Here is a 27,230-nt window from a genome sequence, read left to right on the forward strand (position 1 = left end):
ATATTTGTGACAACAGCATGTCTCCTGCCAGCAGTGAGGCTATAGAAAGTGTGCTTTCTGACGGGAAAAAGGAGAGTGCACAGGCGGGCTGGGCTGTGGACATGTAGAGCGCTTCTGTGCCAGGTTACATGTAAACAAACCCAAGGCCACAGAGAGCATGCTCAGAAAGGCTCAGAAAGACATCAAAGATACAAGAGACATTTGAAGGACGGAGAGAAAGAAAGCATTACTGTATGTACAACAACAGTGGAAGAATAGTGGACCAGTGAACTCAAAATGAAGCTGGCAAATTATTTTTAAATCATAGTTGACACAAAATTAACTAGTAACATTACCATCAAAATGTATAGCTGATGGGGCATACTTTGTATTTTTTAATTGTAATGAAAACTTATTGGTTGTTTCATGCAGTTACGTTCTGCATATGGACAGTAAAACAAACCAAAATATGTGCACGTGGCAACATTGAATAACAGTTTTTTGCACACATCTGCCCTTACACTTATAAAAAAAAATAATATATTGAGAATTGAGGTTTTCTGAGCCAGGAATTCAAGCACTATCCAAGTCCACTATTCTTCCCTGTACAAGTCTACATCTAACAGCAGAGGTCAAAAGGGATAACAACAAAAATATTGCATCTCCTAGGACTAGCTTCAATTGCTCAGTGTATATAAAATTGGAAGAAAGCTATATTGTGATATTACAGATACATTTCACTTTATAATCCTAAAATAATTTATAACAACAATAATAAGATTTGATAGCGTATTTACATAAATACATCATATAGTAATATTATTGTTAACACGGCATTATAGAAACATACACCATACATATATGTGTTTATAGTCTGTACTGTATATAGCCACACGTACCACACATACAATGAGTATACAATCAAATGAGATATTGCGATGCTGTGTTGGGTAAAATCCATTAGACATTCACATCTCCTTAATAAGAAGTTCCATGTATTGCTATAAGAAAGACAGAAATCAGTCTATTAAGGGTTGCAGCAACATTGTACTCCCCATTTCCAAGTATTGCTTCTGGTAAAGTCCGGCCCTCTGACATGATATTCTGCTCGAGGGAAAACAAAACTCAAAAGCATCATGGTCAGTAGGCCCGGTTGCTGTGGTTACCGGGCCACGAGCTGGTCAGGTTTAGTCTTGAATGGTTCAGCTGGATTAAAAAGGCGGTCCACGGTCTGCCAGGCGGGCGATGAGAGCAGAGGCCAGTCCGCTTCACCGTGGGGCAGAGTCTAGAAGTCGGAGAAGAGATCCTGTGGGCCCAGGTGGATGATGAAAGGGGCTAGGGTCCGCGGCTGGTAGAAGGGATTGTCGATGAAGAGGCCGCCTGCAAAGACACCACCAAGAGGATGTTACTGCAACAGACTATGGCTTACAGATACAAGAGGAAAAGTGGAAGGATGCATAAAGTTGAGAAGGTCATCAAACAGGGTTTAAACATTTTTATTATATTGTCAAACACCAGTGGTAAAAATATATGACAGTTATATGCATGAATTTGCCTTATGACTCAATACGAACATTTTCTGATGCAAGGTAGAGGCAATCAGATAATGGCAGCCTCTAATTAGGCAATGAGACCCCTACGGAATCAACTTAATCTCACTGCATATAATGATGTAAGGATAAAATACACTTTGTTGTCCCTTTGTTGAGAAATTAATCCTTTGCATTCGAAACATCCTTCAATACTGAGAGGGAGAGATCCATCTCCAGGTCAGGTGTTTTAGCTAGGGAAAAACATGAAAACCCATGAAAAAAACCCACTCAGACACAGCTGGAACATACAAATTCCAGACAAAGGCTCCACTACGTCCAGGAATTGAACCAGAGACCCTTTTCCTCTAAGACACAAGCTTAAGTTCATTTTTAAGAGTTTGAAAATAATAGCACCACACATGTACATAGACAACACATGGCAAATGGTCAAATGGTATTTACCAAAGGTCTACCTACATCAGATGTGATAATAAAACAACATAATCATTTAAACATAGCCCTACATGGCTTTTGGTTTAAAGTAAATTTGTAAGTCAAATTTTTCTGTGAAAGAAATAATCAAAATGTGTGTGTGTAGTGTGATAAGTTAACAAAGTTATGAATTTGGTGCATGCTTGGAACAGTTTGATATGACACACAAAAGCATTTTTTAGGATCAGTATAAATCTTGGGTAAATTCCAAACTTTTTTTTTTTTTTTTTAAGCAATGTTGAGCCCTATTTTATATCGATCCTCAACTTTCAACACACCACACCCGAGATAAGTCTTTTAAGCAGAGGCATGATGCTGACAGACTGGAAAAGAATAATGGGGGTCTGTGAAGGTTAGACATATTCCTATAGGGACCAAAGAAATCCAATTGCATTTGGTTTTCGAAAGACTTCCAAGTCACAGATAAAATGAGCAATCCTCTTGAGCTGTTGGGAAATGTATTTTTAGATCCTGAAGACGCTACAAGAATGGTGCTCTAAACATTCTATTATCAACCAATGCAGTAGTGGCAAGTTTCCATATTTGGTTAATAGTTTGCATCAAATTAAATCAACAGTAGCACACTATAATGGTAACATTCATTTAAAGCATTACATTTTCTATGATAATTATTAAGAAGTAGATTCCATTAACAGAAAGAGTGCTGTTGACACAAATATTTTATGTGGCGCAAACCAATCATTGGACCAATAGTTCCAGTCTCATATCTGTTACCATGGAGACATCATAAGAAGATGATGGATGATGTGATGAAGGACAACTCTGTCATGGTATGCACTGGCCTTTTGTAGATACTGATGATGCACTGGCTCCCCATTTTATTAATCAGTGCTATGTAAACTTAGCAAAGGGTAATGGAGTTTTCAGTTCATATAAAACATGAGACTGGTAGACTTGTATAGTACATCGCAGGAGGAACATGCATCAAGCTCTAATCTTGGCGTGGCAATGAGATTGAATATGACAAAGGCTTAGGTCATTCATGATTCCACATATTTGTCTCTGCTCGTAGAAAGCCCAGGGTCACAGGGACACACCCTCAAAGAACGTGGGATGATTTCTATTCAATATAAGCAGATTCAAATGCCTACTGTAAGTTTTATAACCAGAATTGAATGGGTTTATTAACTGTGGAAAAGCACATGATGAAAAAATAGAAGAACTGCGGTCTTTTTCTTTCCAGGGTCATCCAAGCAAACCATCTGCCGGCAGTGAATAGCACTGATCTGGCATAGGTTTTTCACCACTTCTTTCCAATTACAAAATACAAGTTAATTGTAGTTTGAAGCAGCAACAAAAAGTTAAATGAACTGACCTGAATGTATAAATGTTTTATCAAAGCAAATTGGCCTATCTGCTTATTGCTGGCAGAGCTAACACCTAGACATACTTAGAGCTTAGATAATATAAAACATTGTCTGTATATTCTATACCATTTGATTCACTTAATGGCAACTTGGATACATGCAAGTTTATGTATATGTTGTGGCTTATTTTAATTACAGATAACACCCCGTACATGGTTTGTCTGTAATATGTTTTAAAGGGACAGTATGTGAGATTTGGGTTTAAAATTGCATAAATATGTTCCATCTTTGTCCATATGTACAAGGCAAACATGTTTATATCAAGTATAGTTCTTACTGGTAACAATTGTAATGCAATTCTAATCGCAAAAATCAGAAAACTGAATGAGTGTCAAATGCTGAAATCTAGTAGATTTAAACCTAAAATGCCTCATATCTAAATCCTGATCTAAATCATTAATCAGTGCTAGTACAGCCTGAAGGTTCTTCGCTTTCACATGAGGCATGGCTGAAAATGAGAAAAAAAACAACTTGTACATGTCGTTAGGTTAAGGCACTGGTAACCTAGGTGCAATTGTGTTTGTAGAAACTTTTTTTAAAACCAGTACAAGTGCAGGGGACACACTATACCTTTAATATGTGTCAAACTTTACCAGGAACTGCATTTCAACAGTTGTGAATTCATATGAAAATGAGATATAAATCTGTGACTAATCAAACCACTTTATAATCTAGTGTCTGAGCTGATAGCCTTGTGTGAGATAAAACAGGCAGTATTCAGCGTGTAAAAGACATAGACTTTATTCAAACAGTCTTAAATCTATACATCCTTCACACAGCACACAGTAGATAGTTTACAGAGACGTGTGTTGTGTGGATATTGCAAAAATGATCCTCTTCAGATCAAAGAATAAACACAATAACAAAAAGCCTTAGCTCAAAGAATGAGGTAACAATTCACAGTACAAATCCTTCAAGTTTTTTCTCTTAAGAACTTAAACCTGCAGTATTTCAATTTAAATTTCTGGAAAACAATTAGAAAAAATAAAAAAGCAAAAAACTTTTACAAAATCTTTATAGCTCAAGTCCCAAATCCTCTCCCACAATATTGTAGAAAACCCAGGCTGCGATTCCCTTTTGCAAAGTAACTATAGGTGTGCTTGGTTCTCCCTGTGCTAAAAGAACTGGAAGTGGGGAACGGGGTAGGCAGGCACTTTCATGACAGGCAACAGAAGCATTCTCTTGGGCAAACCTAGAGGGAGACAACGAGAAGAGCACGCTGCATGAGTCCAGGGCAAAATACTATGTCTATATGATCCTCCATATATACTACAAGTCAGCACCATCCCAGACAGAGCTCCCAGAAAGGGTGAAGGGGCAGAGGGGAGAGAGGTGCCAGAGTGTCAAAAGCAGGGAGCGTGAGCAAGGTGGCAGCCCTCACCAGCCCAGCACCACAGAGAGGTAACGGAGAAAGCAAGCATTTAGCCAGTTAACACCCAGGTTTGAGTTTGCTAGTTTGGTTTGATGAGGTGTTTCTGTACGCCAGGGTAGGGGTTGCACAATAAATGTTTTTTTGTTCATTGCTTCTTATATAAAAAACTTGCTTGTTTTTCACTTGCAATATGTAGCTGGGTCGTAGCAGGAGAAATAAGCAGCAGATGAAAATAAAGATGTGATTTAAATGTTCTATAAATAATTTCTTGTTGCTCAAATAAATACATACAATTTATAATGTATGAAGCCCTGCTAATCCCGCAAATTTACTACTAAACTATTGCAACACTTTTATACTTTGTCAATGCACTCCGTAGAGACATAATATTGTTCGAAAAATACTACAGGGCAAAAAGAAAATAAACATCCTTGTCCCAGGGTCTGGCAGCCACCAAGCTGGAGGCAGCACTGAATAAAAGTCATAACAGCAAGGTCAAAGCTGCTGCAAGGGTGAAATTTCTCTCTCCATAATCATACTTAGAGTTTCACTTTTAATATTTATTATTCTGAAACTTTCAAAGCACTGTACTTTCTGCCCTCTCACGGGGAAGGAGGGTTTGCTACAATTTATACATCCAAATATTAGTCAAATTTTTTTCTACATTATATACAATTCTTGCAGAAAATGCGCAACATCAGTATGATCTAGTAACATTTTCACCAGATGCCCTTCCTGTAGGTTTATTTATTTATTCAAAGTACATTGTGAGTAGTAGTAGCAGTTAACTGTCAATTATAATAGTGTAGTTAGACAAGTACGCAGTGAGATTCTGATGGGTCCAGGGACTTTAACAAAACACAACGCCCAGTGTTCCTTTAAAAACAACATGTTCTTCATATCCACGACTCTCAGGGGGGCAGTAAAAATCTACCTGAGGCTAGCTTCTACCCGCACATAAGGGGCATTCAGTGTCTGTCAATGCTGCTCGTGTACAGTGTTCACAAGGCCTAGTCTGTTGAGGTGTCTGCAGGGGGACATAAGGACGAATGGGCTTGATTTTGGACCAATGGCTGAGCTGCATTTCTACCTATAGTCTGACAGCTGGCTATAGGCTCTTTACTGCAATGTGCCTAGTGCCCTGGGATAGGTGTTTCTGAACAAGAACAAAACAGGGTGCAAAGCTGCCATACCACTGCGTCTTACATAAGAGTGAAGTGAGAAAACGAGAGTCGTGTAATCCCAACAGAAAAACAGATACAACTCTACAGAACAGCCACCTTTTATTTATGGTTTGCCAAAGAATATGAGATCTTATGGAAGGTTTGCAAAGGGTTAGCAAAAGGTGAAGCAGGACAAAGAGCTTTCCTGCCAGCAGTGGTCTGATCAAAAGAGATTAAGAAAATTCAACAAAAGACAAGAACAGACAATTAGCAAAAGCACAGAAAGATTTGTTTGCACAACAGTGGGCTGCCAAATTCTAAACCCTGATTAGGAGAAGAGAAGAGACTGAATTTATTATCGAAATGCAAACAGCCCTAGAGATGGAAGCAAGAGTGCATCATGAGAACTGACAGAGGAGGATTAATGTCTCTGATTTGTGAATGCAGTGGTCGCATGGTTAGCAGCTTTGTGAAAGAGGTGGTGTTAAATAGTATTAGTTGCGACCAGTAGTACTCACCATAGGCAGGGGCAGCAGCTGCAGCAGGACTGTAGCCATAAGGGGTTCCAAAACCTGAGGGTCATAGGTCATACAACTGAGATAAAGCAGAGACGGAACATACATTTTATCATAGCATTTAAGTATTATCTCTTCGCAGCAAATGTGTCTGCCACTGCACTACACTGCGGGCTACAGGAGACCTATTTATGATATTTGCTGCTCAAATGAAGCATGGCTGTTTCAAACCAGAGACATGAGCCTACAGACATGAACAGAAATGTTACACAGTGTCAACACGTTCCCAAAAGCATGTGTAAACATAACATGTAAAAAACAGAAGCTGAGTATAAATTATGTAGCATGAAAAATTCTCAGTATACTCTATAAACAGTGCAGAGTGTGTACCTGGTGTGACATAACCAGGTGCTGCAGCGCTCACAAAGGCCCCTCTGGCCAGAGCCGCTCGGCCTCGTCCTCTGGCGACCTGCGCTGCCACTGCTGAGGCTGCGGCTGCTGCTGCCAACGCACTTTTCGTCTGGGAATAAACACCCTGAGAAACAGACTGAATATTAATAATCATATAGGAGACAAAGAAATGAAATAATTTTGCTTCACATTAAATAAGAACATGCAGAACCGGTAACTGCAGTTCTAAAGCCATAATGTTGATATAAAAGGTTTCGACTATAAGCTGAGTGGTGGTCTAATGAATACCAATCAATGATCAGAAAAGCCACTTATGTGACACAGTGCATTGATTACTGATGAATTTCAAAATCCTCCACACAAGTAGAGTCTAAAGATCCAATCATGCCAGCCTACATTTCCAACCATAGGCTTGAATTACTGCTGGATTTGGCAGTGAAAAAAAAAAACAACCTGTGCATGAAGTCCGTATGTGAAGTCGCTCACCTGAGGCAGGATTTTCTTCTTCTTGTTTGCTGCTGCGTTGGGCCCAGAGAACAGTTTTTCCAGAGCTGCTAGAGCAGCGCTGGCCTTTGCTACCTTTTTGTTGGGGCCAGCCCCACGAAACTTCTGTCCATCTACCTCCACCTTGGGTGAGCAACAGAGAAAATTAAAGGTAAAAATCTGTATATATTCTTATGATCTTGCCATGCTTTTCAATTTTCCAATAGAGCCGATTGTCTTGTTTACGTTATGACATTATGTTAAACTATCATAGTCAGCATATAGTGACTGGCAAATCTAGTGGTGGTAAATCAGCCAGAATGTGTGAGGAGGACAGCTTGTTTAGCGCCACCCTGCAGTCAGGCAGACCCTGCTAATCAGTCAACAGAGCACTAGAGCAGGCAGCCATGTCTGAAAACAGCACACCCACAGAGAGGTGGATACAGGAGTGCTCTACGACTCCACAAATCAGAGGGCATTTCTAATGTTCACCTCCACATATACACTTTCTTATGCTCCAGTCTCTGTACATGCTTCAGGCCTGAGAGGATTAGCAGGAGCTCAATCTAAACCAGTGTTGAATATGTATTTGTATGGCTCTCACCTCCATCACAAAGCGTTTGTCATGGCTGCCTCCACTCTCTGAGATCAGCTCGTATTTGAGACCTCGTCTCTTTTCGTTCAGCTCCATGACTGGATTCTTTCCACTTGCCGTCAGTATGGGACCCTGAGTTCTCACCTGGGATATAAGAAAACATACAAATCAATGCACATGATCATTAGAGTCTCCTTACCTAAAAAGACAAACCTAATACACCATAGTGTGGCTTTCCTCACTTACCTCTAGTGTGTTCGAACTGTCTGAGGAGTGTGTGGGGTTATTGCTTGAATGTGTGGATGTCTCACTCTTCCCCTCTCCGTCCGATTTCTCATCTGAACTCAAGGGGTCCAAGTCTGAGTCAAACCCTGTGGGATATCCCATTGCTTGAAGAACCTGGCAAAGACAACTTTATTAAAACATACATACTAACATATATTGTATGTGCATAAAGGTTTTGTCCTAATCATTAAAAGAATTCCTTTTTGGGACTGAAAGGTGAGTGATAACCTAGACCAAATAAAAATGAACCGTGAAGGAGCAAATGTTCAGAAGGTGAGGAAAAGAGGAGAGAAAGAGAGGCCTATGAGAAAGAGCCTTATATGGGGATGGAGCGGGTGGTGGATTATCCTGGCTCTGTGCTCCGGAGAGCCTCTTTGTTCACCATCACTTTGGGATTACATGGATTTGACCACCTCCAAACCTGCACCACATACACATCCAAACACACGTAATACCAAAATACAATGGGCATGGGCTCACAAAGTACATATTGGATTGCAGACTAATCTGTAGGAAGCCAAAACCAATTCATTGTATGATTGTTACATTTTTATATAACTATAATTGATAAATATTGTGCATTTAGATTTAAGAGAGAAATATTAATTCTAAAATAAAAAAAAAAGTTCAAATTGAAAGCAAGGGCCATTCATTGATTCACAAATTCACTTTTCACTTTTGAGAAACTAATTACAAAATGTATTTATCTGGGGTATAAAATTATTAGTTGTGTATAAACATACAGCAAGATTTTTGGCCTAATTGCTTGCAATCCATTAGTCACACCTGATGGACTGAGTGCAAACTGGGAATGACACATGGGCACACAAGAGACTGGTTCAGTTCTGAACACTGGTTGAAGAAAGATACAGATACATTTGAAAACCCCTCAGATATCACCGATATTGAAAAACCAACATATCGAGCATCCCTAATGACTTGATTATTAATAATGTTGGGGCTTTCCAAAGTTGAAATGTCCTACATCTTATACTTCACAGTAGATTGTTATGATATAAGGTCAGGTCCTTAAAAATTTCCAAATGTCCATAGTGTAATTCTATAAGACCAAGACCATTTTTCCATGCTTACTTTGACGGCGACATGGAGCTTGGCAGTCTTCTTGGACGATCCCGAGGCCTCATAGATGGTTCCATCCAGGTCCACAGACATGGTGAAGACCGGAGCGTGAACCGGGCCCGACTGGGACAGCAGGCGATACTGCAGCCCCGGCCGGATCTGGTTCAAGCGCATCAGGGCGTTCATTGGCTGGTTGGAGTCTATGGCTTTGCTGTCCAGGACTGAGGAAGAAAAAATGAGAGGTGTGTGGTTATGGTACGAAGGCAGATTACATTACAATAGATTTTAAAACAGGGCTCTTTGAGGTTGTAGCAATTATCCAGCTGAAATGGGAAAGATTGAACCAATTTGGGAATACTGCTGGTAATAAATCATATTTTCAAGGTGGTTATTTTGTGATAAATAAAGGTGCTATTTTTTCTCTCTCTCTTCTGCACTTTGCTCTATTTTACCAATATCTAAAAATGCCTCACTGCTTCCATTAGCAGAGGCTCAACTTTGTCTGTTTGAAGAAAGAGCTGGCGAAGGTTGGGTGGCCTACTAAAACGTTTGGAATCAATACTATTGATCTTCCTCTAAGGGATGAAGGGAAGGTAAAAGAGAGAAGCAAGAAAGAAGAAACAAATTTGGACGATGCCCAGGAGTGGGGCTAGTTTGTGGACAGTAAAGGCCAATCATTTGCACATGTAACAGCGACAAAACAATCAGTCCACTGGAGTTTCTACCTTTCCGCAGGTTTCTCTTCATCTTCTTGATGAGGTCCTTGTCATCCATCATACTGTCCTCAAAGGGCCTCTTCAGTCCTGTGCCTGCAGATACAGGTGACAAACAAAGTGGCTAATCAATGGCTCCAGGAGATGTGGCTCGACAAAGTTGCACTCATGTGTCACAGAAAAACAATGTTGTACTGAACACACAAGAGCCATGAAGATGGATAACATACAGAGGACATAAACAGCAGACAGGCAGCTCACACACAGCTCACAGCTGACACACAAGACACAAATCCTAATCTGACTACACCCAGTAAATTTCCATGTCAATAATTTTCAGGATTTTCAGGAAAATAAGTGTGTGCAAAATGTGTAAAACTAATCATATCCCTTAAATCCTTTTCTAATAGTCTTTCATCATTTGTTATGTGCCTAACATGTTCTGCTCTGTTCATTTTGTACTTGTATTGTTTTACAGAGTGTTTCACCTTGGCTTGGCAAATACATTTAGTCATCCTAAAATAGCTTTCGACAGATCTGCCACAGCTACTTTGCAGAAAAACCACACATAATAAATCCTGAAAGGTCATGTAATCTGTGTAAATGTTTCATGTGCACCTTGTATTGGCAGCTTTGACTTTTATACTACACACGTGGGCCAGAAAACTGCACATGCTAAAGTTGTTGTGATAAGGAGACAGATAGTTTGAAAAACCACTGCAGATAAACAAAGAGGAGGAAACAGAAGACAGCAGCACTGGCAAACACATGGGAGTTTTTGACAGACAGATGAACAGCTACACACCTTCTTTATCTGACCAGGGGAACTTCTGTAAGGGTTTGTTGTTCGGAAGAGGATCCATCTCCAAAACTTTGTAGATTTGCCCAAAAGCCATAAGCCTGAGAGCATGCTGCAATTAAGAAGAAAAACACAAGCAAATAATTAAGATGAGAAAGAAAAGAATAAGCAGAGATTAGTCTTAATAAACTACAAATTGTTTCATGTTATTGTTAAAGGCCAAGTCATTCATTTGAAAGAAAAAAAAAAAACTAACCAAAAACAAATCTCAGATTGAATTGGTCTTAATAACATTAGCAGATATACAGAATAATTTAGTTTATTTACAAAGTCTGATCTCAACAAGCACAGGAAGATAAGCTGAGGTGTGAGGTGACTCTCCTAATATAAATCCATTAGGGAGGAGGAGTGTCTCAGATATTCATGAGTGGCGCTGTAGCTCATTGACAGAACAGCTCTGCTCTCCTATCTGCTCTTGTATCTGCTCCAATACAATTATCCCCATTGACATTCCAGCCTCGTCCTGCCTGCCTTCAAAGGAAATGGACGGCAGGATCCACTAAGCCATGCGGCTCAGAGGCTGCCCTGTTCACTCGACTGTGCATCTGTGTGTGTGCATGTGTGTGTGGGAGGGGGTATGACGACAACACACACACAATCTAGCACTGTCCTCAGGGTGTCAGAAATGGATTTATGGCTCGCATTGGCAATAGTTTCTCACACTAATCATTAAAATTCAGAGTAGCATCACAGTTAAGACGGTTCCTGGGATGTATGAGTGCACGGCGATAGGGCTATCTGCCTGGTAATAGGTGCAATGTTTGCTGATCCCTGCACACTGACAGCTCAGGTGCATGGAGTGGCCGATAACAGTGTACTTAGAATGAGTGTTGTGTACCTGTGCACTGTAGGTGATGGCCTCGGCCTGCTGGTCAGTCATGTGGGCCAGAGTGTTTGTGGGCTCCTTCTCACATGGGTCATGTAAGCCCGGACCACCTACGCAAGTGCCAGAGGAATACATACAACTTTTGGTCAAACAGGGTCAACATTGTGCAAATGATCAAATAATACACTATTATTAGGTAAACAAATTACTCTTTTATTTATTGTAATTATCAGGTAACACCTACAGGGTCCACACTAGACGGTGCCAAATGTTGTGGAAATAATTCAAGTAGTCAGTTGAGGGAAGAGATGTGGAAGACGTTTATTCACAATCAGTACGACATTGGCAGACATCAACACTCAACACATTGTAGTATACTGACAATTCAAATCTGATGATAAGGAAAACCAGTTGTGCATCATATTGAGGTAAGACATCAAGAGTTAAAAACATAAGGCATTTAACTTGTGATGGTGTGACCAAAAATTTAGTTGAAGGGCAAGTTAGCTCTCCTATACTTTTCTCATTATGCTTTTTTGAGTTTTCCATTCACCTAACACAGGGATGTTTTGAAAGGAGCCTGACAATTTTGCCTTTACAATGCAGCTTGTGTGTTGTGACCTTGAATGAAAGTGGTATGTAAAAGCATGGGGCAAAGAGAAAAGTGCAACATTTTCTACACCGCTGCACATTGAGGAAAAGGTTATATAAAACTCTGTATGTTAAGGTTATACGATTAATCAGTTGTAGAGGTAATTGTTGTTGTGACATATTTCTTGCACTAACTTTGTTGGACCACAGTTTTTGTGCTGTTTATGAGAAACATTTAATGATGCACAACAGCCATAATTAAGGTGCTTTGAGATGGATGGTCAAGACCTGCTTTAAAAAGTCATGGCTTATTGGAAAATTCTCAACCTATTAAGAGGAAGAAATACACTTGGAAAGATTCGGAGCACAGTCTAAATGAATCTGCTGCGTTGTCCAATTATCGCTTGTTTACACTCTCCCATCTCAGTGTGTGTGCCAAGAATGTAAATGCTGCCACATATGCTCCTCTACCACTTTCTTAGGCACCTCCAGCTGTCCATTATGCTGCCTTTTGGATCATAGGCTCTTACCTGGCAGCAAAATGCCTGAGGCCAGGCACTCCATGACGCGACGCAGTGCTTCTCCGGCCCCCAGAGGCCTATTACAGGTTGCTATGGCCTTCTCACAAATAAGCTCCAAGGGCTATGGGCACACAAACACACCAGATACCAGTGTGAAAAACTCTGCCACCATAGTATAGAAACAAGTTGGTACCACTTTATAAAAACTACTCCTACTACTAATAAAGAGTGAACAAAGATATAATTCATAGTGAACAAATTGTTTATGAAGAATGATTCAGCCTTAGTAACTACTTAATTAAGGGGTTATGAGTTAGGGTTATGGTATTAATCAAGTAGTTACTAACCCTGAATCATTCTGAATAAACTGTTAATTATGAATCAATTAAGGTGTAATTATAACGCGTAAAGGGAACAGCGAGCAGTAGTAAATTATAAAAATTGGGGCTGAAGTAAGACAATTTTTTTTCTTGCTTCCAGTGTATAGGATGTATTCAGTGTATCTATTAAATTATAGTCTATTTACTATGACTAGAAAGAAATACCTGTCACAAATGAAGGCACAAATAATACAAGAAAAATGTAACTGCACTGTCTATAGGATTAAGACTGTCTTGCAGGTAATTACAGAGAACTTACCCATCCCTTGAGAGGTTCCCAAGCAGGATGTCTATTGCACATGTCCCTAAGTATCCTGAGAACTATAACGCAGGACTTGAGCCCGTTCACTCGAGCCTGAGAGAGGGGAAGATAAAGACAAGATTAAACCCAGCGCAAGACGGTGAATTGAGCAGCGTGAAAAAGAAACAGCATTTGTGCAAACACATACAGATAACAGCCTGCTTTACACCACAAAGCCACAGTTGTAATGAAGTGATTTGAGCTGTCTACCACTTCCCTCGGAAAACTGGATAGAGATTTTTTTTTATCCTCATCTTATTTCTCTCTTGACTGAAAAAGGCTTATTTTTTGGGCTATGTATGCATATGTTTTTTGTAAGTAAGTTAAGTGCACTGCGAACAGATGGGAAAGGGGGGATGGTTGGAGGAAATAGGGGAAGCAATGACATACTGTACAGAGCAGGCAGGTTCACATAATAGGCAAAAACAAAAATGAATATCAACCATTACTTTTGTAGCCTTACGATATTACAATAATATAAATCTAATAACTTTTGATCTGGTGAAAAGCATGTGCTTGTATAATTATTGTCATATATAAGTCATAGGCATATAAAGTGTTTATTACAGAATCAACTATCCTAGCTAAATTCGTCAGGCTACAAGAAGCATTAGGCATTGAAGACAGGAAGTGAGTGGGTGCCGACCTGGAACCACTTGGCGTGTCGCAGCGCTGCCAGGGCCAGCAGACATCTGTGTCTATCCAGCACCTCCCCCTCTTCCTCCTCAGCCTCCACTCTGAGCGCATCTGCCCCAAACACTGCCACAAAACAATAACAACCCAATATAGAGAAGGTGAAACGCACACGTCCGCTCAGATAGTCAGACAGTGTGTGTTTTTAAATGGTGTGTGTATATGTAGGCACGCACACATGAAGTCAGCGTGTGGATGCGCACATACACACACACATGCATGGATATCTGGTACATACAAGGTGCTTTTCATGCCATAAAGTTGCCCCCCTCGCCTGGTCAAAAGTGTGTACTCTCTACAATCTGTGATGAATGCTTAGAAAGGCCTCACATTTTTATGGAGTGCCATTTTCACCAGCGTGATCAATCTTGGGCCGGTTAAGTGCGGTACCCGTCACATCTTCTGTAGAAGGTAAAACAGGATGTACTGTACTTTGGTGCGCATTGATGTGTTGAAAATAACCGACATTACTCAGCCCGAATTTTGCCTTTTCTCATCCATATAGCCAGTGCCAAATCAGTGAACGGGAGTAACCTGAATCACGAGGTGAGAGACAACTTTGTGGGATGGAGAGTGCCCCACAGACATACACCAAACAAATACTAAAAGAGTGCTTGATTTACAAAGCCCAGCGCAGTAAATCAATCCTCTCTTTATGTATTTGAAGAGGGTTCAGTTATTTTGATCCAGTCTTCGCCAGGCAGGAGTCAAAATAGGAGTTTGCTGTTCAGAGGGATTACTTAAGGTGCACTTGATTTCGCTTGTGAAGAGATGGTGCAGTAGCGAGAGTAATTAAAAAAACACAGAATCAAGCGCTCCTAAAGTAGAACTGAAAAAGAAGGAGAAGTCTACGAGAGTTTGGCCCAAGTCTGAGACAAACACAAGACAGGAGGGGTCAAGGCATTGTTTAGCTAGAGCATCGTGTTTGGTACAGAGCGTTTGTTTATATGTAAGTTTAAATCATGCCCCACACACACGACCAACTGGATCAAATCACTATGACTATGTACATCGCGCAGAATACAACACATAGTAAATGAATGAGTGTGTGGTTACGTGGTGGTTCTCAAAAGAATAGTCTAGACATTCAGCAAGCTAAAGAAAAGCTGATTCTCAAGCTGATGTGAAACAAAGATATCCATTTCTGGTTAGCAAAATCAACTCAAAAATAAATGAAATATCTCATGGTTACTTGAAAATAGTATTGTGACCATAGTTTATAAAGTAATTTGTGTGCGCTGCTTTTGTGGTGCCTTCCAATGCATATGTGTCTTAGTCTCATGCTAGTAATTGTTGACATACATTATTGCGTATACCTGTGCATTGTCTATACATGTGTACTCTTTCAAAATGCTGTTATAAGTTTCATCCAGCAATCTGCATTTATGTGGCTTTTTTTTAACTTTTATAACTTTTTAATAACAATGTAAATAATGTAAATTTATGTATTTATTTTTTATATTATCAGCATTTAAAATCACAGTAAAAAGTGTGCAGTATATAGCAAATACTGGTCAAATAAATAAATAAATACATAAATAAATAAAAGTGCCTATCATGATTCCACAGCAGGAACCTACATCTCCCATTATCCTTGAACTCCTCTAGCTATTGCCGCAGTGCATTCACCATTATAATGCATGTTTCTAGGTGACAGTAAATCTTGAGGTCTATAGAGGATCCCAACTGTGTGGGACCACTCTGCTGCTATAGTGGGTTATTACAGTCTTCACATCACCCCTCTCCCTGGCGTCAGTGGCCACTCTCTCACTCTGCGGGTCTTTTATCATTATCTACTTTGTGTTGCAGATAGCATCTTATCATTTGGGCTCATCAGAAAAATCCCTGCTATCAAGTCTCTCCTAATGTGCTGCCGCAGTGCTGTGTGTTTCTTTGAGAGCAGCAGTCAAGTCTAGTAATGGTCTAGTTTGGTCAGGTTTGCATATTAGACTAGAATATTTCAGCTGTGATTCATGTATTGACTTGTAAACATCTTAAATACCTATATTCATATATACAACCTAACAAGTCCATGATAAGTCTTTTACTCTGTTGTGAAAAGTACTTAACTTTTCTTGTGTAGGGTGCTTGTCACCATGGATATGTTTATTTGCTTGGAATGTTCCACAATATGGCATTAAACTGATCTATCTTCAGGTATTTTTATTGTAACAAATAGACATGAATTCTTATTGTCAGCAGGGTCACCTCTCCACAGAGCTGACATGTAACCTGGCCTGGTGGTGTCTCCTTGTAGACGTTTAATACCATACTGTGGAATATTTCAGGCAAAGCAATGCCATCTCCATGGGTATAGGCAGATAGTGGCACCTTTAAAGTACATTCGGATTCCATTTGAGCTTAAAGAGTGGTTAGGATATTCAGCAATCAAACTAGACTTTCTTAACTAATATCAACCACAGTTTCCAATTCATCAACATTTTATTCCTGTGGGTAAACTCCATTTAAATATGGATTACAATATAACTTACTTAGACATGGAAAGTGTTTAACTGGTGGGGATGGCAGCATATCGACAAGAAATAAAGATTCACGACAGCTTTTGATTTGAAGGACTCTCATAAACAAGATGACATGCATTGATTTTCCAGGTGTTTAATTTAGTGCTGCTGCTTCCATGAAATACCAGACAATATTTTTGAGGATTATTTATAATGAACACAACAACCTCATAAAACACACTTGTTGTATTTGTGTCAATCGGAGTGTTTTAAGATAATATGGCTTCCTTCCTGAGACTTAACTACCCGAGACAAAGTACCTCTCCATCTCCTCCTGGGCTAATGAATTCTGAGCAATTAGATGGGTACCGCAGTGTGACTGCTATCTTTATTCGTCACTTACAAAATATAGCTGTGTGAATTTCTCCTGCTTGGGGCTGTGCATGTCTCTGATGGGTCGGGGAATATATGAGCAGTCATCCTCATCTCAGTGAGGCACTTGGCGTGATGTACAGCTAACCTTCATGCTATTGCTCATTGCAGTTTGAGCCCTGAGTCTCTATGTGGGGAAGGGGCTGCAGGATGGATGGGCAGCTGGTTACTGTTTGGTTATTGGTTATTGGTTAGGCCTGCCTGCTAGCCACACTTCTCCTTAGCATCAACAAAGACCAATTATCACAAGGCCAACCAGTAGGGACAGGAGGTTGGAGGCAACACTAGTTATGAGAATGTTATCTGAGGTTATTAGAAGAAAAGAGTCCCCACCTAACTGCTTCTTGTTATACGATCACATGGCAGTAACTGACCAATCAAACACAAGCTTAACAACAAAGACATATTTCTAACAAAGCTATGCAAAATTAACAAAGAGAATCTACTTTGCTGTATTTCTAAAAGTTCTCCCGCTACATGGGCTTGATTAATAGGCTATTATAAAACAGTTTAACCTTAATCATTAAAAAATAGTTTAGCACAATTAAAGGCACATTATGTTACATTCCTGGTTGCATGGAAAGTTTCACAGTAAGGCTTTTTATCCCCATGGAGACAAGCAGTTGATGCCACCAGGGCTAACATCAGATCTGTGACGAGGCAACCCCGCCCAGTAATACACTTTTTTTAAGGTATTGTTGACCAATAAAAAACACCTGTAATTTAATAAATGTAGATACATTCAATGCCATACAGTGTAACATTCCAGGCAAAGCAATAACATCTCCATGGAGACAAGCAAGTAGTGGATGCTTCCTCCAGAAAAGTTACATAGTGCACCTTTAATGTATGGTGTTGAGAAATAATATATATGTGTCCAGTGACTAATCCAAAATAGTTCATAAAGGTGAGCGTCCCTACCTAGACCATTGTTCATGTCCGGCTGCTCCTCTTCCTCCTGCACGGCCTCCTCTTCCTCCCTCACTCCTTCTTCTACCTCTTCTTCCTCTTCCTCCTCCTCCACCTCCTCCTCTTCCTCCTCTAGCTCTTCATCATCCAGGTCGTCTCTCATGGCAGGCGAGGTGAGCGTGATCTTCAGATTGAGTTTGGGATCTGTCGTTGTTTGTACCAAGATGGCGGCCTCGGGCAAACAGCTTATGACCTCATATTTCTCTTCTGTCAGCTTCTGCAGTGTGTCAAACGGACAGCAGTGGATGGTCAAGGGACAAGGACAGGACACAGCAAAGATCAACCCCGTGTTGCAACCTCTATGCATACGTTATTGTGAATAGGTGTATATAATTCTGCATTCTGGCTGGGTCACATGATTTTTTAAATGTCAATCAATTAACATTCTTGCCCCATAAATAAGCAGTCCAACATTCACCACCATAAAACTCTGATTATATGTCACAGCTTTTATTAGGGGTTGGATTTGTTAAATGTTTGTAGCGAGGAAACTATACTAGTCCTATTTCAGCGCATATTACTTTAGGCAATATCAGTCAGGTTCAAATGAGAAATGCTAACATCCCTATAAAGGCCTATAAAGAAACTTAACTGTTAGAATATTTGTGATGCTTTCTAAGTGAGCAGTGAGCATTGAGGAGAGTCTACATTCATTCTTCAAAATCAGACTGTGGCCACTGACTTGAGATGGAAGATATTACTTACACCCACCACACTCCAGACCAAACACAAGGCTGTAGTCCAGCACTGTGCACCACTTAGCACCATGAGTAATTACAAAATCAAAGATGAAGTAAATTTTTGAGATGAATACCAGATGTTTATTCCGAGGTTCAAGGAAAATCATGTGTGTCTGTATACTGATTTGGCGTTTATGTTTTTATATTGGATGTTCTTTCAAAATTATCCATGCTAAGAATGAATTTAAAACAAGTTATTGAGATTATGCCAACATCGTTATATATTACAAACCCCAGACCAAAAGTTACTGTCTAGCAAGTAGAGTTAGAAACATTTTTGAGGGGTCTTTAAGTTGTATGTTTGTTTTTTTTGTCAAACATTTCTTGTACATTGCTTTAATTCAGTTGTGAGAGACTTATAAATGCAGAGTTACTAATGATGTAAAGCTTTGAACAAAAATTGTACATGTATTAACTATGCTTTATAAACCATAATAAGTATTAGCCTATAGTGGTGTGCAATCAGGGCCAGCAAGACCTTCTCTGACCTTCTGTCTGCAAGCTGCTGGCCCTAGTGTTAAAACTGACCAATCAGACTGTCCCTTTGCAATTGACTGACAGGTAGACACCAGCATGGCACTGGCACTGGCAGCATGTATAAGTGAAAGAACTTGACTGAGTGAGATGCTGGTGTTATCACACGGTCTATCTGCAGTAACTTATAGCTTAATGAGAAAACATAAAGTTAAAATGTGTCCATTATAGTTGTGTCCAGTTGTTGATGGTGATGTGGGTGCCTGTACTGATTTGGCGTGTGAACTTGTGTGATCGTATCAACCAGCTGATGCATTGTAATAGGCCATTTATGCATTTAAGCAGCAATGTAGTCGGTATAGTGAACAAAAGTACTAAATATTGTGGAGAATCAGATCAAACCCTGCCTCCTCCAGAACACCTCTGCAGGTGAGCACACAGGCTGAGAGGCTGAGATATGGTCGCTTTCGCATCTATAGGCCTACGGATTGTTGCATCTGTAAATATGGGCTGCTGGCCCAGCTCCTGAGGCTATGGTCTGCCACTGCCTAAATAGCATATATTTTCCCTCTATTCTCTCTGTGTGCACTGTACATGTGTTCAATGTGTGTGTGTGTGTGTGTGGGGGGGGGGTGTGTGTGTGTGTGTGTGTGTGTGTAGAAATGACAGATTCACTTAATGCCGTGACTTGTTAATAAAGAAACTCTACACTGATGCGGTGTCGAGAGCAGTAATCACACATGACTCATCCATAATAGAACAGTTCCCAAGAACCCACTTAATGATATTACTACTGGCCCTCATCTCCTTATGCAAACACTATCAATATCTAGCTTTACACTTCTATCATTGTACCTTCTAATTGAATTGTTATGAATTAAAATACATAGTAAGGAAAGAACTGATAAAAGGTGGAAATGGAAATGTCAGAAAGTATATTTCTTCTGGAGCTAGTAGTCTTCTGTACGTGTAGTAAAGTAGGTGTGTAGGGATGTCCATTCATTTCAAACAATACTTATTGATAATTTCATCTACATCTAGCCGCAATACCTGTATGTTGCATATTAATTGATATGCCTACTTGCTCAGCCCTTGTTATAATGTATTTAATTTTTTTTTTCAATGGCCTCATAAAGACACAAGGCTGCATTCACACTTGTCCTGGTTTGAACCTGGTTTAAGGCCAGATTAGTTTGGACGTGTTCTAATTCTGGTTTAGTCCTAGTCTTTTCCAGGCTTCAATTTTAGTCTCACTTCAGATGTGGTGGGTGGGTATATATCATATTGTTGCAACTAAAATTTGTACACACGCTCACAATATGAAGACATGCCTGCCTCCCATATGGGAAAAAATCTGGTCTGGGATAAATAGGTTAAGGTTAGGTTTTAGGTTATGGTTAGGTAAGTGACAACTATGAGTTAAACATTAGCACTAGCTGCAGCCTGCTATGCATGCCCTGAGTTCTGTGTATGAGAATCAGGTGTGTCTAACCTGTATCTGAGCGGGTAAACTGTGACAGACAGTGTCCAGCAGAGTCTGTGTGGGTTTGTCCCGGCACATCAGGACTAGCTCCAGCTCCATGTCTCCTTTGATCAGCAGGCCTTTAGCCACCAGGCCGATCCTCATCACACCACACAGCACGCCTCCGCCACCACTGGGCTCCCTGCAGATAACACACACACAGACAAAACAAGGAACTTTAACAACTTTTATAGCTGCTATTACCCACCAAGGCTGGTTTCTTCACACCTCCGGGAGAACATGGTGATCTGACTTCTACTCTTACAAATATGAAGTTATCATTATTTAAGTTATTTTTATAACCTTTTCAATTCAAAACCAAGTTGCCAGAATGGGTTATATTGTATTGCTAATATCTATGTATATTTAAAGCATACATTGCTGGACTAAAATACAGTGGTCCCTTGCTATATCATGGTTCACTTTTCGCGGTCTCATTGTTTTGCTAATTTTTTTTGTACAATTTTGCATGCTTTTTTTTTTACAGTGTATGAACGCAAATTGTGTTCTGCGTTCTGATTGGCTAATGGACATGCTGTGTCTCATGTACAGTACAGAATGCGTTCAGTCAAATTTACATAAATGTTCGATGCTAGCAGTGTGACTCTGAAACAACAGGGTGTCAAGAACACCTTGGATGCCTCTGGTGGACGCCTTTGCATTTGAGGACAAATGCCTCCGATGTGCATCGTGGACGCTCTGGACGCAGGTCATCTTGACGCGTGTCCAGAGTGTCCATTGCGGTCTGCAAGTGTCTTTGGATGTCTTGTTTTCCCTGTGTCTTTGTCAACGGTGCAGACCAGGTTGAGAGAGTGGCTTTAGCGTATTTATTACATAACACCCAGTGCCTGAGTCTGTGAGTCGGTGGGCCCGGCATGATTAAGTTGCCACTAGTTTGTGGCTGATGTCTTTCTACTTGTTCTCTGGAGTCTCTGATTGGTTGATGCTGTGTGTCAAAAGGCCAATAGTTCAGCTTTTTCAACTTTTGGACGGACAGACGAACAGAGCTTCTGACGCCAGAATGCTCAAAACGCACAGCGTCAACGCCAGATTTGTGCTGTTCTGACACTTGAAAACGTGCCGCAGAAACACAGTGCGGCAAAGACGCGAGAGACTTTGCATGTAAACAAGACATAAAGAAGGAGGAAAATAACGACAGCAGCAATAAGTTTTAACAAGGATGCAAAAAGTGTTGTAACCATCATAGGGATGGAGTCTGCTTTAGCTTTGTGGATCAGTGACTGTAGGAAAAAGAACATTACGAGACATTGCAGTGGAGGGGCGCCCGGACCGAGAGGTGCAGTCAGAGGAACTGTGAAATACACGTCACTATTAATCATTTCTTCTTCTTCTTATGTGTCCAACCTTGTAGGTTGATCATTAAAATTAAATCTGTTACAAAAGCTGTCATTTTTTTACAGTACAGTATAGTATTTGGTTTCGCTCTATAAAACTGTGCTTATTTTTTTAAATCTACAAAGGTTTGAACCTTCAGAGTATTTAAACAAGAGAGAAATGTGAGAAAATGTTAATGCCTGTCTAAGAAAAGTGTATGAAGTTTGTGGTGAGGGGTTTACAGCCTTAAAACATATATAATAATTGTAAAAAATAAAGATTTCTACTTCGCGGATTTCATTTATTGCAGATTATTTTTGGAACATAACCCTCACGATAAACGAGGGACCACTTTACAGCAATTTTCCTGTGATGGTACAGGCAAATGCCTTTCTTTGCCTGGAAGGTTCCACAGTGTGGCATTAAACTTGCATATATTCAAATACTCAGAGCAGGGTTACCTCTCCGCAAATCTGAACTGACCTAGTGATCTGCTCGTCACAATGACAGTATACACAGACCTGTATCCTTCACCAGGTTGCTCAGCCTCATCTCCCGCCTCTTCACTTGGCTCCGCCTCCTCCTGCTCTGTGCTTTCTGCTGGTTGGCTGTCCACCTGGGTGTACACTTCTCCGCTGCTCTGGTCCAACCAATCAGAAACATGCTTAAGGGCACACTCCACCGTGGACACTAGTGTCTGCACGGCCTCCAGCTCAGCAGATGAGGGGTAGATGGTTGAGTGCTTGGCCATGACGTGGCGGTCATCGTTACTGAAGGAACGAAAGGACCTCTGCAAAGACAATACAATTATGTTTACACATTAGTTTATGTTTGATTGGAAATCATAAATATTAGGCTCTAAATATAATCTAGGCAGACAAGATGTATACTTAATTGACCCTAAAAGGAAAAAAGACGTTTGATATTTGTCAGTAGTCATTGCCATATGTACAAAGCAAGAAGCAGCTATAATTTTCACTTGTGTGACATTTCCCACTATGTGAGGGTAATATGGCCTAAACTTTTTATTATGGTATAAAAGAGAAAATGTGCGATAACGATATCATTGATGATACAATGATGCCAGACAAATTTAACAGTGGCATTTACAATATTTGTACTAATTTAGTTAGTTATAGGTTCCTCATTTCTTTTCCCTATTATTGATAGTGCTTTGGGTATTTGCATGGCTTCCATTGTTAGTGTTTAAACTTCTCTAGGCAAAACAAAGAGGAGAACCAACTGCAGTACATGTATTATTACAATATTTCAAATTTCATATTTCTCCTAAAACAAACAATATATCATAAGTGGTAAGATATGGCCCAGCCCCATTTTCCACTTTTAGGATATACCATACCTCTAATTGGCCCTATATATCAGATTACTACCATTTCCTATCCAGATACACATTCATATTGACCATTATTTGTTTTTTATGAGATTGTACAGCACACGTTTTTAGATATGATTATTTATTAGTATAAATTGAGTTTTGAGAAACAAAGAGGAAAGTTTCAAAGTGGCCTTACAGAGCCAGTAGATTGATTTTGATCTGGCAAATGCAGATGCAATTTATCGGGGTTGGATTTCAGTATAACTCAAGGATTTACCATTCAGCCTTCTTTGATATCTAAAAACACCAGTCGGAACAGTCACTGGCATTTTCAAAATTTTACTATCAAAGGCTGTGCATGAATATTTGTGTGTTTCTACGCTATGTTCATCATTAGCATATTCCATCAGATATGAACTGACATGTAGGTAGGAAAGATGTGACACAAGGGTGATATGAGTTTGTTTACTTTTAAAATATGCATCGAGCATTTTTAAATTATGAAATACGTAACATCTAATTATTTCTTTTAACCAAGAGGAAACACTGTCACTATTTGGTTTAAGCTCCAAAATAGATCAAAAACACAGATTTGCTGCTGCCAAAACAAACAATTTTGGTTTAAGAAAGGCGCTGTGACAAGTATTTAGACATATTTGGATTTTTGTTCTTGCATTTTTGAACCTTTTGATGACAAATATAATCCAGCAGAGCATAAACAGATTCTTTTGGTGTATAAAAACATTAGAGACATCTCCTGTCAACTGCTTGATGTAGCGTATCTACAAAAAAGCTTTCAGTGTGCATCCTTGAGAAGGGGGCATGTCTCTTAAATGGAAAGGAATCAATTTTTAACTGGCAGATTCCATTTAGCAGCGCTGACCCACACACATGCATGGACAGACACATGTGCACAGTGCACGCAGCCTCTTTGCTCTCATCCTTTCATCTAATCCACCTGCCCTAATTCTGCCCAACACTCCAACTCTGGGAATACATGTCCACTGCTTTCTCCAATTCTCCCTCTTACTCTAGCGTGGAGAGAAAAACTAGGGAACTGGATCTCAGGTGGGCTACATCAAATGAGGCTACAGCCCGGAGGAGGGTAAAAAGGGAACCAAGGAAGTGGAGGATAAAAGGACACAGATGAGGACTGGAAGAGAAGAGTCTTTTAGTGGTATTAGGGAGAACGGAGAGAGATGAGAAGAGGCGGAGGAGCAGGTGTAGCCCAGGTCTCTTCAACATGCAATCTGCAATTAATGCCCCACAGATGGGCCTGGGACATCTGCTGGCTCAGTGAGAGTCAAACTTTGTTGTAAGGGTAGGCGATATGCCAATACTGATAATAACGTATTAGAAATTATACTCAAAGTTCAAGTATTAGAACTGAAGTGTAGAATGTAGAAAAACATTATAAAACTAGGTGATCTACAATATTTGCCATGCAATTGCATGCTGTTTGCATCTTAGAATTATAACATCAATTACAAATCCAGTAAAAAGAGGCATGACTACAGTGACCAGATGTCTTGCTTTTTTACGGGACTGCATAACATTTTCAATTTGATTCCTGCATCATGCAAATTAGGCCTGTGTCCCGCATTTTAATGTCAGTAGCAAAAATTTGATCCTGCTCTCCACTCTTCCCCTTCTCTTCTTGCAGCGCACTACAATGACCAATTAAAAGGCACCATCATGTGAGGTGCAGACATTGTTATGCTTGATTGGCAGCTGCATCAGCAAGTTACGTATGCTAATGATGCTAAGTGACCCACGCGGCCCCTGTCCCCGCGGCACTCCCCCTCTCACATATTGCTGCAAAAGCCAATGCAACAAACAAAAGAATTATGGAAAGGAACATGGAAAATACACCAAAAATTGAGCTGCTCAGTTTGTCTACTGTGACTTATGCCAAAGCAAATTTTCAGTTGCTAATAGTGGGAATATGACATGAAGAGACACATGAATAGTGAATCTTAAAAGAAAAAACATCCAGGTCTATGAATGACTTTTTTCAAAAGTGCAAAGATTCACAATCACATAGGTAACAGCAACCGAATTAACTGTGGTGTACCACACAGTACACCATTCACATTCCTGCAGTCTAAGTACAGACTGTGGGATGAGACTTGCATGAGTTATTTTTCCAGACTCTGAAATAGCAAAAAAACCCACAAAGCTTTTGTATGACCACACGTCACAGATGTCCAGGCACCTGCGTCTGTTGAAATGTGTCTAAAAGACCTAAAAGCACCTCTTATTATGGGTTCAACACCAGGCAAAAGTCTACCCTAACCATATTTCTCTGTAGACTCAAATACCTCCAACCATCTCTGTATAAAAATGACCTCTGTCTCTCCGTGGACACCAGAATTAGGTGTGAAAAGCAAAATCCTTGATTTTTATGAAGACAATGACAAATCAGGAAATACTATACATAAACATAACACATAAGATAAACGAACATGGCCTTAGCCTGGACATGATTTCTGCCTTTTGTGCTGACAATGAAAGAATAATTTATGGGAAAAATAACTTCTTTTTTTTCCCCAGACACTTAAAGTTAATAACAGCTCCATAGTTAAGGCTAATTGCATGGCCCACATTGTGTATAATACAGCAAAACAAGCAGGAGACAAACTGGACACTGATATACAGGCCAGTGGTGAACAAAATATTCAGCCACATCTGTCAAAACAACTGAAAAAATGAAACCCGTCTTTGCTGTTGTAGAAGATGATTATATTTGGATGAGAGACAGGTGCCCAGTACATGTGGCTAAGCTTGTGACCAACAGTAGGACGACATCATAAATGTTGGACTGCAATCAGGAGCTACTTTTTGTCCCTGGGAGAAGATCAGTGTCCAAAGTCTCTGTGACAGCTCTTTAAAAAGGACAAGAATGGTGAAGGACAGCCTCTTGCACTGCAGGTTTTCCTGTCATTTCTCAACAATACACTCAGGTGTTTCCTGAAGTTGTGGTTGTTCTTATGCTTGAAAGAGAGGAGGGCAGAGTTTGTGATTTGTATGGCATCATGGCAAGTCCGAAGAGCAAGCTGCAGCGATGTCATTCAGATTCCTTTTTTGGGATGGAGACAAGTACCACGCTACAAAAGTTCCCAGCAAAGGAAGCAACAAAAATAAAGGCTGATCTAGCAGGCTTTTATCAGTGTGCACAGGATTACCTTCAAAAGTGGACTTTTCTGATGCAAATGACCAAAACGTGTAGCAAACCTGTCTTTGTGGAACCATTTTAACTTTGTGCCTCTGTGTGAGGCAGTGGATGGCCTCCAGTTAAAAGACAAAATGGATCTGGATGAACAATATGAGGACTACTGCATGACATTACCACATCAGCAAGACATTGTGGAGAGAGGAGGTCCTGTCCCTGAAAGATGGAGATCATTGCTCAAAGGCAAAAATGGACCCAAAATGATTTTACAAAATGTTTGTTTGTCAGTCATTTAGTACAGTTATAGTGATTCAATAGGTGCATAGTAAGTAATAACTACTGGCTTGAATATGTTTCAGTGTTCAAAAGTAACATGGCATATGTTAGGTGTTACTACATAGACTGCTGAGTTAGTAGAATTAATTAATTAAATGGTTAGTGTGCAAATACTACACTATATGCAATTATTATAATTTTACAATAATTTTGTCCCTCATGATTACTCTTTGTCCACTCTGCTTCATTTTATTGTCTGAAAATGAATGTGTGTGAATACTAGTGATGTGCCAATGAGTGTTTGAGAGCTAAGGACAAGACATGGTTTGAAAT

The 27,230-nt window shown here is 40.0% G+C and overlaps 1 protein-coding gene across 3 annotated transcripts in view; it reads right to left on the reverse strand.

Moving 5' to 3' along the window:
• Window positions 1-565: 565 nt before the first annotated feature.
• Window positions 566-27,230, reverse strand: part of strbp (spermatid perinuclear RNA binding protein) — an 87,228-nt gene continuing 60,563 nt past the window's right edge. For 2 of the 3 annotated variants that reach the window (XM_055225728.1, XM_033976133.2), the window contains exons 4-19: window positions 22,635-22,903; window positions 20,749-20,920; window positions 17,995-18,259; window positions 14,133-14,245; window positions 13,445-13,540; window positions 12,815-12,926; window positions 11,706-11,803; window positions 10,814-10,919; window positions 10,021-10,104; window positions 9,308-9,516; window positions 8,177-8,329; window positions 7,940-8,074; window positions 7,339-7,479; window positions 6,832-6,976; window positions 6,445-6,498; window positions 566-1,359 (exon numbers count right to left, since the gene is read on the reverse strand). In XM_055225728.1, the coding sequence (XP_055081703.1) occupies window positions 1,265-1,359; window positions 6,445-6,498; window positions 6,832-6,976; window positions 7,339-7,479; window positions 7,940-8,074; window positions 8,177-8,329; window positions 9,308-9,516; window positions 10,021-10,104; window positions 10,814-10,919; window positions 11,706-11,803; window positions 12,815-12,926; window positions 13,445-13,540; window positions 14,133-14,245; window positions 17,995-18,259; window positions 20,749-20,920; window positions 22,635-22,903 (2,247 nt within the window). In that variant the 3' untranslated portion in view covers window positions 566-1,264. Of the gene's footprint in view, window positions 1,360-4,109; window positions 4,584-6,444; window positions 6,499-6,831; window positions 6,977-7,338; window positions 7,480-7,939; window positions 8,075-8,176; window positions 8,330-9,307; window positions 9,517-10,020; window positions 10,105-10,813; window positions 10,920-11,705; window positions 11,804-12,814; window positions 12,927-13,444; window positions 13,541-14,132; window positions 14,246-17,994; window positions 18,260-20,748; window positions 20,921-22,634; window positions 22,904-27,230 lie in introns of those variants that run through there. The other variant, XM_033976132.2, reaches the window with a different exon arrangement.

Source organism: Periophthalmus magnuspinnatus, chromosome 12, assembly GCF_009829125.3.
Source record: "Periophthalmus magnuspinnatus isolate fPerMag1 chromosome 12, fPerMag1.2.pri, whole genome shotgun sequence".
Lineage (NCBI taxonomy): Eukaryota > Metazoa > Chordata > Actinopteri > Gobiiformes > Gobiidae > Periophthalmus > Periophthalmus magnuspinnatus.